This window comes from Gymnodraco acuticeps, unplaced genomic scaffold (genome assembly GCF_902827175.1).
Source record: "Gymnodraco acuticeps unplaced genomic scaffold, fGymAcu1.1, whole genome shotgun sequence".
In the NCBI taxonomy this organism is placed as follows: Eukaryota; Metazoa; Chordata; class Actinopteri; order Perciformes; family Bathydraconidae; genus Gymnodraco; species Gymnodraco acuticeps.
The window spans coordinates 62,252-76,624 of NW_022990111.1; the positions used below are offsets into that span (position 1 = coordinate 62,252).

At 39.8% G+C, this 14,373-nt stretch overlaps 2 protein-coding genes across 2 annotated transcripts in view; one reads left to right on the plus strand and one right to left on the minus strand.

Annotated features, from left to right (window-relative positions):
• The window catches only part of LOC117546341 (transient receptor potential cation channel subfamily M member 1-like), a gene marked incomplete at its 5' end in the record, with an annotated part of 74,208 nt that extends 60,037 nt beyond the window's left edge, over nucleotides 1-14,171 (plus strand). The window contains 3 exons of the mRNA XM_034216549.1: nucleotides 13,335-13,509; nucleotides 13,763-13,886; nucleotides 14,076-14,171. Coding sequence (XP_034072440.1) covers nucleotides 13,335-13,509; nucleotides 13,763-13,886; nucleotides 14,076-14,171 — 395 coding nt within the window. The remainder of the gene's footprint in view (nucleotides 1-13,334; nucleotides 13,510-13,762; nucleotides 13,887-14,075) is intronic.
• LOC117546343 (C-reactive protein-like) lies at nucleotides 880-4,629 on the minus strand. The gene is made up of 5 exons (XM_034216552.1): nucleotides 4,441-4,629; nucleotides 4,243-4,297; nucleotides 1,965-2,067; nucleotides 1,585-1,873; nucleotides 880-1,388 (listed from the first exon to the last, which is right to left on the minus strand). The coding sequence occupies exons 2-5, from the start codon at nucleotides 4,295-4,297 to the stop codon at nucleotides 1,164-1,166; spliced, it is 672 nt and encodes a 223-aa protein (XP_034072443.1). The 5' UTR covers nucleotides 4,441-4,629; the 3' UTR covers nucleotides 880-1,163.
• Nucleotides 14,172-14,373: the final 202 nt, after the last annotated feature.

Genomic DNA, 14,373 nt, shown 5'->3' on the forward strand with positions numbered 1-14,373 from the left:
AAGTGCTTTACAGATTAAAAGCAAAAGACATTTAAGAACAAATACAAAATAAATACATTATTAAAAAGGCATTTAAAAACAGGCATAATAATTTTTAGTCGGGATTTAAAAATAGGAAGTCTTTCGGCGGACGCGCATGCACCAGGACTTTCCATTGGGAACAATTTATAATAAAGCTGGTTACCGACTTTCCCTGGTGTCCCGTGTGTTGCATTTGGGTTCTCAGCTCGTTCGTGACAATAAACCTGTGAGTTGGATGTAGAAGAGTCAGAATGTTTATAGATGTTTTTATTTTAAAGTAAATTCAGATTGAACATAGACATTTTTTTTAAATTATAGTTTACGTCCCAAAAAAAAACATTACTTATAGTGAAAACCACCCTTGAATTATGGGATAGTAGACTAAAAGCTTTAATAATCCAAACTATAACATATAATAAGTACCCTGTATCAAGATTGATGCAAAACAAGTGAATTATGACTTTTTCAGAGAGGTCTATTTGGGTGGATTTGCCATATCTCTGGAACCCATCGGTCGATTTTGATGATTGACACCACTTTTGAACCGTTAGAGCCAATAGAACCGAGGGGGAGTTCCTAAATCCATCTACAAATGTTTTTTTGAAAAAGGCTTGTGAACAAAAATGCAATGGAGTTATAAAATGTTGGGTGAAAAACCCACAAAATAAGGATCAATATATAGACGTAATAGTTGTAGTCACAAGCCATTCTCTATTGGTCTAGTTCTTGAACTTTTGTATTAACATTGATTCTGGTAAGACCATGATATAATAATAAAATGTCAAAACTATTGAATAAATGCAAAGAAATGAAGATTGTTAAATGATTTAAGTCAGAATGACGGCCAGGAGACAGGACTGTAGAATGTGCCATTTTTAATGAACTGTCAGGAAGAGCGTCATACATGTTTCAGCAAACATGCCAGACAAAAGGATATATCACAAATGTCATCTAATTACAAATAACAATTTGCAGATTTAATAAGAAAATTAAACACACACATTTAAGATGGTGGTCAGAAATCAGGTAATTGTGTTGATCAAGCTGATTAATGCCACTGTTCGGGTTTACAGGGTGTTTGAATTTCATACTCAAAAGAAAAAGCCTTGTAAGGAGTATGACATTTATATATTTGTTTGTATTTATTCTGTACATGAGCAAGTGGTTTTTTGTTCTGTCAGCACTCTTCCGTAGGTTTTGTAGTCCAGCGCCTTCCAATTGAGCACATTACCCGGAGTTAGGTTTCTGTCAAGCATGTACTTCTGGATCTCACAGGTGGAGAGGGTGTAGTCCCACATGTGGACATCAGACATCATGCCAACGAAAGACTGTGTTTTGTCAAATCCTCCACCATGGGAATCCTGCTCCTGTAAAATGATCAGACTGATAAGATAACAGCTTTGATAGAAAGTGCTTCTGTAGTGAGCTGTGAACAAAACATTTCCATGCAGTAAATGTTTTGTTTTACAATCAGTACTTCACAGAATAAATGAATCAGAATTGAACCAATCAAGAGACATTTCTGGAATTCTATCAACTATTTTACTTATAAATTAAACTTACCTGTCCAATGATAATAGAAGGCATTTTGATTCTTGCTCCACCAACATATTTCCTAATGAAGGGCTTGTTGTCTAGCCACAGCTGTGCCACACCGGTCACAGAGTCCCATGTAGAACATATTGAGTGCCACGTGTTCACTTTGTAGTCCTCTCCCCCAAATGTTTCAGCTTGATCATGGACATAGATTTCAATCCCATCAGTAGTAGGCTTGAATATGAGAAAAGCATTATGAGAGGATGTTGCAGACAGAGAGAAAAGGGCGTAGTTCCTGTTGAGGTCTGTAATGGTCCTGCAGGAATAAAAAAAGAAAAATGGAATATGTTCATTTTCAGTTATACTCTATAAACATATGTTCATTGGCTTTGCACTTTGCACACTACCTGAGACAGACAGTTATAGCTCCGAAATCCACTATTTTTGGTGTCAGTTTCACATAAGCTGTGTTGGTTTCCTGAGGGAAGGTAAACATTTTACCGGAGAGATCTACAAAAAAATAAAAATAAAGGTGAAATGTTTGTGAAAGTTTTACAATACAGAAATACATTATTTTGTGTGGTAACAACCCCGATGTGCAGTTGGAATATTATGAAAGGTTTTTAAGGTTAATGTAACTTACAGTGCACTGTAAAATGTTTGACTGTAAAATTACTGGCTACTAGTTGCATGGATTTCACGGTAATTGACTGTGAATATTTCACAGTAATTGACTGTAAATATTTCACAGTACATTACTGTAGATATTTTACAGTAAATTAGAATAAAAATACAACTAAATACTGTGAATTTCCAGTTGCCATGCCCATGGAATTACTGTGATATAGCAGTACAGAGCTGTGATATTATGGTACCTTGCTGTACATGAATTACAGTAATTACCTCTATTTTCACACTATTACTGTAGAAGTAATGCAACACAGTAGCTAGTAATTTACTGTAAATATAAAAATGTAAATAATACGATAATATATTGTAAATCTGACTAGTTCACTGGGATTTTACCATAACTACACAATTCAATCAGCTCAATCAACAAAGAAAAATGCCCTTTTTATTACTCCATTGAAGTGCAAAGTACATTTCATAGTGTCTTGGACATGTTGTTACGGCCCCAACCTCTACTCCGCGTAGTGGCTGGTGCTGAGACCCGCAACATGATAGAATACACGCAATAACCGGTACTTGGTAACAAGCATTTATTGATAATCAGCCGTTTGCTCACACAAGCGAAACGGGAAACAAAAAGAGGTCTGGAGGAGTGGCCAAAAGGAACAAACAGAAGGAGGGAACCCGAGCCAGCCACACCACGGGCCGTAGGACCTAGAACTTCCCCCCCTAACCAAAAATCAATTATAAACCTGATGGGAAACAAAATAAAGCCACGAAAACTAGATTACCAGGTCCTCCAGGCTAAACATAAAGACACCTGCAAAAATATGGCCTACAGCTCAAAATGGCAAAGAGGTATTCTAAGGAGAGTGTCTCCCGGCGTTAGGACAGGCGAGACATCCTTCTCCTCCAGCTTCTCTTTATATATACACGGCTGAGTGGAATTTGGAACACCTGGGCAGAGGCGGAGCCAGGGGCAGACCAGGTGCACCTGGGCAGAGGCGGAGCCAGGGGCAGACCAGGTGCACCTGCAGCAGGGAGACAGAAGAAAACAAGGAGGGGAGCACGTAACCCATGTCTAGACATCCACTCGAAGTCAACAATTGTTCTAAAGAATGTGCTGACATGGGGGTTTAAATTGCCATGCCTCTTTTTGGCTTTCGAGCCCGTCTCAGGGTTAATGCCCAAGAAGCACCTGAAAACTATAAGCCAAGACAACCATTTCAATTTTACATAGATTTATATGTTGCAACGTTTTATTTGAAGGCACATGCAGCGGTGCCCCTTTCAATTTCAGTAAAACCTGCACCAAAGAAAGAAATTAGTATTTAAAGCCAAGCAAGAGCGATGAAAGCAAGAAAATCACTTAATTTGTTGTGTTATCACAGAGGATGGTCTGAATACAGTATGTTACTGTGAAATAATACAGTAACATGTTGTGAAATCCTGGTAATCATTGATCCTGTACATTCACAGTAATTAACTGTGCCTGTATTGATTTCACTGTGAAATTCAAAATTACAGTATTATATTGTGAACATTACAGGTAAAGACTGTAAAGTGGTAAAACAGTAATTTATTGTAAAATATTACAACTAAATATTGTGAAATCATGGTAATATTTTACAGTGTGTGTGTGTTTGTGTGTGTGTGTGTGTGTGTGTGTGCTTGTGTAAACACACACTGTAAAATATTACAATGATTTCACAATATGTAGTGCTTCTACACACACACACACACACACACACACACACACACACACACACACACACACACACACACACACACACACACACACACACACACACACACACACACACACACACACTACACTCCTTGATTGCGTCTTTCCAAAAACGTTTTGATGAGTTGAACAAAATCCTCCAATAAGGTTCAAACACTTAAACATTCATTTCCCGTTTCCTCCCGTTTTGCAAAAATATGATTGTTTCAGACTACTACTTTAAAATATACTGTGTACAGTACGTGCTTCTCTTTGAAATTCCCTTATTTAATTCCTCTGTTAAATAAAGAATATATCTTTTATTTTACCTTGAGTTATTGCAGCACATGCTGTCACCATCAGCAGGAGAAGCACAAATTCCATCTGAAATAAATAAAAAGAGATAACAGAAAATGGTCGTTCACATGCACAAAATCTAATTCTATTGTACTGCTATTAACTTGCATACTATTCTGTAAAATACAAATGTGCTGCATATTGCATTAGATATCATGTTAAGATCTTACCTTTAAGTCTATGTCAGGATGTTCTGGAGAGTGAATCTGAGTGAGTTTTATACCCTCATTGCAGCCTCATTCCTCTCGTCATTTTAAAATGCTGCTTCCTTGTACACGCCCCTCATAATAACATAATGAACAATCAACAATTGTTCCCATTCACCAATGCTTTCGCTTTTGGACACTCTTCATACACTTGTGTGAGCGTGTGTGTGTGTGTGTGTGTGTGTGTGTGTGTGTGTGTGTGTGTGTGTGGTCTAGCATTACTATACTTTTGGGGACCTAAATATGTTTACATAGTCACGTGTGGGGACTGGCTTCCCTTATGGGGACAAATTGGAGGTCCCCATGAGGGGAATCATTAATTTGAGCGTGAAGACTTGGTTAGGGTTATGATTAGGATTAGGGTTAGGGTTAGGGTAAGGGTTAGGGTTAGGCATGTGTTGGTTATGGTTAAGGTTAGGATAAGTCTCCAGGAAATGCATGTAAGTCAATGTAATGTCCCCTGAAGTGATGTATACATGTGTATGTGTGTGTGTGTGTGTGTGTGTGTGTGTGTTTGCGTGTGTGTGCCTGTAGCAACATGGAGACAACCTGTAACACAAGATTCCAACCTATTCCCGTAACTATCCACAATAACCACATTGTGCTCTGAACATACCTTGAGTATGGAAATGTCAATGTTCAGTAAAGTTGTAATAAGATATGTTTATATTTTGGTTAGAAAAATGCAAATAAAAGGACAACAAATCAAGACACAGTACATACGTTTATATTACAAAAGTCTTGTTCCTACATTAGGAATATATATAGTATCCAAAAGCCACTACTCTTAATATTTAGCCATTGAACTTCCTCAATCACATTGCTTCTGATACAACCAATAACTAAAATATGTACTGTACAATGAATTACAAAAAATGGGACAAACAAATTAAAGGTCCCCTATTATACTGTTTTTCATCAATATATGATAGGTCTCGGATATATACAAACATGTATCTGAAGTGTTTGGCTCCAAATACCAAACAGATCCTGCATTGTAGTATCCCATAATCCTCTCTGTTTCAGCCCTGTTTCAAAAGTGCTGATTCTGGTACTTCAGATGAAGAAAAGGAGCCCCTCCCCACGCCCCTCTGAGAGATATTTGGTTAAAAAGAACACAATGGTGCTCTAGGAGGAGATTCAGGGGATAAGGTGGGTGGGGGGGGGGTTACCTTGGTTGGTGATTGGCTAATGGTTACACAAGCCACAAAATCGTTATGACATCACAAAGTGGCCAAAATCTGATCAGCTCATTTTCAGACAGGTTTTGATAGCAATGGATCAGGACAAAAAGTGAGCAAATCTTTCTTCCTGAAACTTTCAGAATCTCTTTCCACAGAGGGGACACATGTGTATCTATAAAAGACATGCAAAAGTGGATTTTGCATAATAGGTGACCTTTATGAAAAAATTCAAGAACACATTTAGGAAAATCCCCTTGAAAGAACAAAAGTGAGGCAGGCATAAATATGACTTTGAAAAGGGAGGAAGACACCGTTGCTTCTATACCCGGTGAAAGTCATGACCTTGCTGACACTGATGCAGCAATCCAAATAGTACCAGCGTTTTCATAGGCTTATAATGTACATGAAGTGACTTTAGACTGAAGAAGACAGATGAAATGTATGAAATCTAGCCTTTGTGCCACCTCAGGGAATGAGAGCTGGATTGGGCCTCGGAAACATGCTTAAGATTAAAAGAAAAACGGCAAGGCTTGTTGAGCTGCTATAAAGGGCCTAAGATTTTACAGGGAACCCCTAGTTTACAATAAAATGGTAATGACACTTTAACAGCATGCAATGCAGTGACACAAAGCAGCATCATTTGCTCTATATTTGCATTGGATATCATGTTGTGATCTTAACTTTTCAATATGTCTGTGTCATGATGATTTGCACAACAGTGAATAGGAGAGAGTTTTAAACCCCCGCTGCTTCCTCATTCCTTCTCGGTGTCTAATTGCGTTCGAAACTTGTATCATAGCCATGCTAATAATGTTTATAATAAACCAAACCGTTTGTAAATCAGTCAAGATTTCAGCGAGTTAAGAGTATTTTTGTGCAGATCACTCACCTCACAACAGCTACCATAACGCGTACCAGAGTAACTGTTGACTGTAGCAAGATGGCAGCCGGTCAGCTACGCTGGAAAATCTCCCATGAGCCATCTAGTGTTTATATATATCTATGACCTCCACTGTCAGTATAGGAAGTGACGATTCTGACAAACACGTTTTTTTCCCCGCCCACCGTCTGATGGGTTTTGCAAATCAGTAAGGTAAGGTGCGTGACCTGTTTGCACTATCCAAAACAATGAATGCAGTCTAAATGTATTGTTTCGCAGACAAAACAACATTTATCGATATATGTGACCCGCTCTATCGAAATCAGTCGGAAGTCGCAACGGCTCATTTCGGGTGTTTTGTTTGATTTTAAACAAACAAAGTCTTGGCTTTCAGAATATGAAACTTTTATTTCCAAAATCACACGATAAATACATTTTTGAAGCTTGTAATCTGCTCTTCCGCAGCGCCGCCCCCCCTCCCTCCGGCTGAAATTATGAATGTAAGAGTATAGTAATCATAGATAACACGGCAGGGTCCGTTACAGTTTGTTTTCATCTGATTTTAATTAAACAAAGTCTTGGCTTTCAGAATATTAAACTTGTTTCGGCAAATTCAGATGATAAATACAACTTTGAAGCTTCGGCATAATTACAAGCGGAGAGCGGAGTAACTTAACGTCACAGCAGGCATAACAACAGCCGGTGTTTCTCGTGAGGGTTTTCCCCGGGAAACAAACACAATACACACAAACGCACACACACACGTATACACCAGTAGCGTAGGCAGGAATGTACTTTAGGGTGAGCCTGTAAAAAATAGGGTTGGCCAGATTTTTCTTCTGCGCATCAGAAGCTAACAACAATCCCCGCCGGTACCGGTGGCAGATTACTTTTAGAATACTTTCTTTTTCCATAACAGATGGGTATGTTTCGGTGAACAGGAGACACTTATTTTACTGTTTTAATGGCTTATCAAGAACTCAAACACAACATCTTGGTGTCATTCTGGACAGCTCTCTCTCTGCACCCCACATACAATACATCACCCGGACTGCATTCTGTCTTAAAACCTTTCCTCAGAATATGTTATGAATTGTAAGGTGTCCTTGGGTGCTTTGAAAGGCGCCCCTAAATAGAATGAATTATCATTATTATTATTATTATTATTATTATTATCTGAAACGATGTAATAACTTTTAAAACTGTTTCCAGTCACTTGCCCCATGCATTCAGCAGCAGCAGGCCATTCACTTTGATTTGATCCCGTTATAAATGTCATCATTTCGACAATAAAGAAATGCTACATAAACGTTATCTTGCACATTTTTATCTAACCATCTCCGTTTCTAACTTTCATTATATTTTAAAAGAGATCTCTCTTTCTCATCTGCGTGCGGGGGCGGGGCCTCACAGACACGCTGCAGCGCTGTGCAGTGTGCACACAGTTCTGCCCGGGCCCGGCGCCACAAGGGGGCAAAAGGGGGCATTGCCCCCTCAGTTGTATTCTTTGCCCCCTCACTTTGAGCATCATTCACCCATCGAAAAGTAAAAAAAATGTCACAATTATTAAATAACTTTAAATAATTATTTCCCCCAACACACGTTACTATGTTTAGATCAGATATGTGGGCAGGCAGCATGGGCGGCGCCAGGATTTGTTTGCTGCAGTAGCTTAGCAGTTGCTATATGACAGCACGGCGTTGCTAGTTAATTTTCAAAATAAATAAACAAATAATACCAGTGGGCCAAGCACGAGCCTGTTCATATTGTAGCTATTCAAAATCACAGATCACGAGCCTTCAATGTCGAAAATGTTCTCTTTATTTTCTGGTAGGCCTATTGACGGCCACAGCCACACCTTACAGAACCAATCAATAACACTCATTATGACTTTTTCCCAAACTCGAACACAACTCCTACCGTCTCGTACTCCCTCCACACACACCGGAAAACGCACACACACACACCTGGAAGGGGCGGTCTTTCACTAACTCCCACAAACAACATTGCCTAAATAACTTTACAAATGTACTAAACTGTGCACATCTGATAACTGACATAACTATTAACTTGGACACGCTACAATAATATGATTAATATTTACATTAAAACATTCCTTTGACACTTATAACATTACTTTGCAAGGTAAGCACGACCAACATAAGTTGGTAAAAGCAACATTTGAACACTGTTTCTGTGCTCCTACAATATTTTTGTATAATAGGCGTGTGGTGCAGTGGGTTGACTGTTGGTGTTCGGATCAAGGGGTCACAGGTTCAAACCCCACTGCAGTCAGCATGTCGTCGTGTCCCTCGGCAAAACACTTCACCCCAAATTGCTCCTGTGGGGATTTCCCACAGTATTGAGTATGTAAGTCGCTTTGGATAAAAGTGTTTAACAAGTGACATGTAATGTAATACCATTACACCCTAAGCATACAAGTACACAATAACGATCGTTCACTGTTTCAACTGGCATGCTGTGGCATTTAACCACACCGCAAACAGACAGACACACCCACACACGGATGTCCGGCTCCGTTGGAGATCGCGGTCGTTTACGCCTGACTTGTGAGAAATCTTTCCATTTTCGATCTGTGTTCACATACTGAGAATTATAACAACATTAGCCAACAGTTCACGCTTTAACTTACGACGACCCCTGATAGATCTCGCGAGAATGTGTATAAATATATATAGATGCATTTTCATAACAAAACAATGGGGTTGCTAAGCCGTTGCTAGGCCAATTGTTGGAGTTGCTATAGCAATTACATTTCCATTCAACTCTCTGGTTGGTCTGGTGGTGTCTTGCCTTTGAATTCACTGAACACGGGAAATTACAATCCTGCCGTCAGTCCTGCCGTCCTCTCTAGTGTCATGATGAGGTGCAGGTAAAGCACGGTTAATGTATTATATATGATTCACTCAATAATATAATACATGACTTTGAGAGTAGGCAATCTAGACATATTAACACAATTAATTAAACACACTTATCACGGCGACGGTGTACTGAGATTATTATTATTTTTTCATTTTTTTGCTAGGGGGGCCTTATTGGCGGCGGGGCCCTAAGTGGCCGCTTATATCGCTTAATGGGTCGGGCCGGCTCTGACCGTATCGGGACAATGAGCGACATCTAGTGACGGATTTTGGAACATTGATCTGATTTTTCTCATGGCAGTTAGAGACAAACCAGGGGACTGTCCATTTGGTGTAGTATTTGATCTAATATTACATTTGGTTTATATATTAGTCACTTTGTTATGAAATGCCAGGTTTTAGGCCTTGATTTGAACATTCAATCCTGGAAATAAAAAATCCCCAGATTAATTTGTTTTTTAATCCTGATATAGAGTAGATAGTAAATCTGATAGGAAGACGAGTTAAGGGATAGAGGAGAAACGGTTATGGTATAATTACTGAGCCTGTCAATTTATACATTGAGGAGATCAATGTTAGTCTGTTAACCAAAGTGCAGCCATCTGATAATATACTATCTATCGTTAAAGATCAGAGGAAAATAACAGAATGAGAGGGGTCAATCCAGAATAGCAGTGAGAAGGAAAAACGCTTGGTGTGTCAATTCATTACATTGCCAGGATTTTTCGTTGTTGTGAAAAAAAAATCGCCCCCTCGTATTTTTTATCAGCCCCCTCAGTCATTTCGTCCTGGAGCCGGGCCTGGTTCTGCCGGCAATGCATATTACATTTTCTGAGGAAACTTTTCCACCAATAATTCCAATAAGTATTCCAAAATGTATTCACTTCAGTTTTACGAAAGTGTAATCAGATTACTCGTTTTTTAAAATGTAACGCCAGCTGAATACACTTCATTTTTGTATTCTGATTACGTAACGCCGTTACATGTATTCCGTTACAACCCAACCCTGTGTATATCTCTCCGGACTGTCCACCAGCAAATGAAAAACACCCACCTCTCCGCCTTTTCCAAGGGACGAGGGAACAGTGCGGCAGAGTTTCCGATAACATTGTTTTTCTTCTGACAGCCCAGCAGCAGGAGAGGTGGGGAGAGGGAGACGTGGGGAGAGGGAGGCGGGGGCTATTTCATCGTTATCAGAAAATGATCGTATAGATCGCTTTTTAAAAAAAAACAAAGTTCATTAGTGAACTTTGAGCCATCATTTATTTTTCAGGCAGCTCTCTGCCTCTCTCACGTTATTATGGCGCGCGCCGGAACCAACAATCAGTTTTTACTGTAAATGAGTTCGGTTCAGAGGATAAAACACATACAACATTAATTAAATTCGATATTTGTTCACTTGAATTTCACTTTGAATTCTTGGATATTGTCAATGGGTGAATAATTTTTTTTATAATAATAATAATACAATAATACAAAAAAATAAAAAACTTTTTTTTTTTTAAATGACACCGAAGCTTTCTCAGGGCGGGCCAATGAGTAAACTGGGTGGGCCTGGGCCCACCCTGGCCCACCCTGGCCCTATGGTGGCTACGCCACTGGTATACACACACACACTCGCGAGCGTTCAGCTTTTCGACACTCTCTTTTTTCTGCTCTCACGGTCATGGCCTTTCTCCATGGAGATATTTTCTTCCCAGTCAAAAATTCTGAGTAAACATTTCCCTAGTATTTTCAGTTAAATATCGCTTTGTGGTTACCTCTTTTTTAACATTTTTGTGAACAGAAATAGAGCTCTCAAAGAACACACAGGAATGATCAGAGAGTGTAACATCAGTCACCACAACCTTAGAGATATTCAGACCCTTTGAGATAATTAAGTCCAGAGTGTGCCCCTTATTGTGCGTGGGCTCCGTCACATGCTGAGTCAGTCCATAGCTATCAAGAACACAGAACAGTTATTTAGCCCCTCTGTCCTGGGGGTTGTCAACATGGATGTTAAAATCACCAACAATGACTAGACGGTCAAAGTCAATACACACTATAGACAGCAGTTCAGTAAAGTCATCAAAAAAGCTTGCACAGTATTTGGGTGGTCTATAGATATTTAGGAACAGAGCTCGAGAGGAGCATTTCAGCTGAAGGGCCACATATTCAAAAGAATCAAAGTTTCCATACGATGTCTTCCTGCATTGAAGGGAATCATTGAACAGAATAGCAACTCCACCCCCTTTCTTATGCATTCTTTCCTGACTCATAAAACTAAAGTTGGGAGGGGTTGATTCGATAAGAACAGCTGCACTGTTATTTTGTTCAATCCAAGTTTCCGTTAAAAACATAAAATCAAGATTGTGCTCGGTGATAAAATCATTGATTAAAAATGTTTACACACTCTCGCTTTGTATTATCCTCCTATTACCAAAGAACTGCTTTTGATCTTAATCTTGATTTCATTTCCTGCTGTGAGTGTGTGTGTGTGTGTGTGTGTGTGTGTGTGTGTGTGTGTGTGTGTGTGTGTGTGTGTGTGTGTTGGACTAGATCAGTGGTTCCCAAACGGTGTGCCGCGGCACACTAGTGTGCCGTGAAGCAAGTCCGGGTTTGCCGTGGGATTTTGTGACAACCATACATTATTATTGCAATATACAACTACACAAAAATAATTATTTTTTAATTTACTATGTCAGTACTTTGTAGGTTTATATGTACGTAATCTGTGCGACTTGCGCGTCCACATCTCCACGTGCAGTGCTGCATAAACATGGCTGAGTCAGCGATAACTCTCGAGGGGTGAAGGTATGCCCATTATTTTGAGTTGGTCCGAAGAATAGACAGGAATGTGACGGTGAGGTGCAAACTGTGTCCAGGCCAGAAGCTGTTATCCACTGCTGGAAACACCACGTGGTCAAACCTCAACAACACCTGCAAAGAACACATGCTAAGGTGAAGCTACCGCACACGCTATTTGTTGTTTGTTTATATCACGCAGTCTGTTCTTCTCTGTCTTCCGGTTGTTGCCTGTTTTGAATGACAAATACACACTACCGCCGCCTGCTGGTAAGGAAAGTTATTGCCACTCACGCATGCGCAGTTTGTACGTGCTCAGCGAGTAAAGTAACGAGTTACTTTATGTAGATAGTAACGAAGTAGTGTAATATATTACTTTTTTTTAGTAACGACCCCATCTCTGGAGTTGGCGTTCTCTACTCTGATTTACATGAAGAACAACAGGAGGTCACGGCTCTCTGTTGAGCAGGACTTGTGAGTGGCCCTCTCCTCAGTGCCACCAAGGATAAAAAAATTCTGCGCGCCTGACAGGCACATGTATCTCACTAATTTGTAAGTCGGCAAAATATTTCCAATAGCACATGTTTCAATGCTGATTGCTGAAATGTTACATTTATAATGTGTAGTTCAGGACCATGCAGTGCAGCTTCCTTGCATTGACAGTTCTCTGTGCTGAATTTCTGCTGAGTTTGCTTTGCCTCATTTTTAATGTTGTGACCTGTCTGGTTTAAATGAGTGTGTTGCTGCTTTGATGAAACCTAATTTGATAAAGTTTCAAATTAATTTCTGAGATATTTCGTTAATAAATATTTCACGAGTAATATAGTTGTCTTTGTCACATTTTATTTGGCATTAGTAAATAATTATGCACATTTACAGATATTTTACATGATATGAGTGATAACACGTGTTATAAGGGCTATTTTGCACAATAGGTGTGCCTTGAGATTTTTACTTGTCCTTTGGTGTGCCTTGGGCACAAAGAGTTTGGGAACCACTGCTCTAGAGGACCAGGAACATCTGAGACATCTGAGACATCTGAGACATCTGAAACATCTGAGACATCAACATATTGAAGACATCAGTCCATTCAACTTGTTTTTACTGACCAAGTGTTTCCTCCAGGTCTGGGTCAGGGGGTCCCGGTGGTGTGTCTGATCCTGGAGGGGGGTCCTAATGTAATCTCCATCGTGTTAGAGAGTCTGAGGGAGGAGCCTCCGGTTCCCGTGGTGATCTGTGACGGCAGCGGCCGCGCCTCCGATATCATCTCCTTCGCCCACAGATACTGTGGAGAGGACGGGTGAGGAACCAATATATAGTCCACTAACCGTCCTGCTTTCCGTCCTTGAAGAATGTGGTTGGGGGTCTGCAGGAAGGTTTAGAAGGTGGTTGCTTGTTAGGGTCCTGGTCTAAGGTGAGCTGGTAGATGATTGGGGGATCTGGACTCTTGCAGCAGTTTTGTGTCTTTTGTTATTTTTCACTGGCTATTAACCAGTAACTGGTTTCAATACATGTTCTCTAATCTCCCTGATCTTCCTCCTCCTCTTCCTCAGATTGCTGAGTGACAGTGTGAAGGAGCAGCTGTTGGTCACCATCCAGAAGACGTTCACCTACAGCCGCAGTCAGGCGCAGCAGATCTTCCTCATGGTGATGGAGTGCATGAAGAAGAGGGCACTGGTAGGCCAGACGTAAACATATTACTTGTTATTATGTATAGATGAATAGATAGATAGAATCATCTGCTACATAGATACATCAGACTGCAGGTGTCTAGTATGAACCCTGGGTAATGTAGTCTTTATGTAACGCCTCATTAACTTAATGACGCTGATAATGGAGATTGTTCTCTATTTATTGTGTGTGTAGATCACGGTGTTCAGGATGGGCTCAGAGGGACAGCAGGACATCGAGATGTCCATCCTGACGGCTCTGCTCAAAGGTGACTCACTGATCAAAATATAAAGAAAAACGCTCATTAAACAAAAAACAAAACAGAAAAAAGAAAACAAAATAACTAGCACTTATATACTAACTAAGCACTTATATACTAACTAAGCACTTATATACTAACAAAGCACTTATATACTAACAAAGCACTTATATACTAACAAAGCACTTATATACTAACAAAGCACTTATATACTAACAAAGCACTTATATACTA

Coding starts and splice junctions, on each gene's coding strand:
- LOC117546343 (XM_034216552.1), bottom strand. CDS start 4,297: ATGGAATTTGTGCTTCTCCTGCTGATGGTGACAGCATGTGCTGCAATA. Junction 2,068..4,242: donor ATGTGCTGCAATAACTCAAG/GTAAAATAAAAG, acceptor ATTTTTTTGTAG/ATCTCTCCGGTAAAATGTTT. Junction 1,389..1,584: donor CTTCTATTATCATTGGACAG/GTAAGTTTAATT, acceptor ATCATTTTACAG/GAGCAGGATTCCCATGGTGG.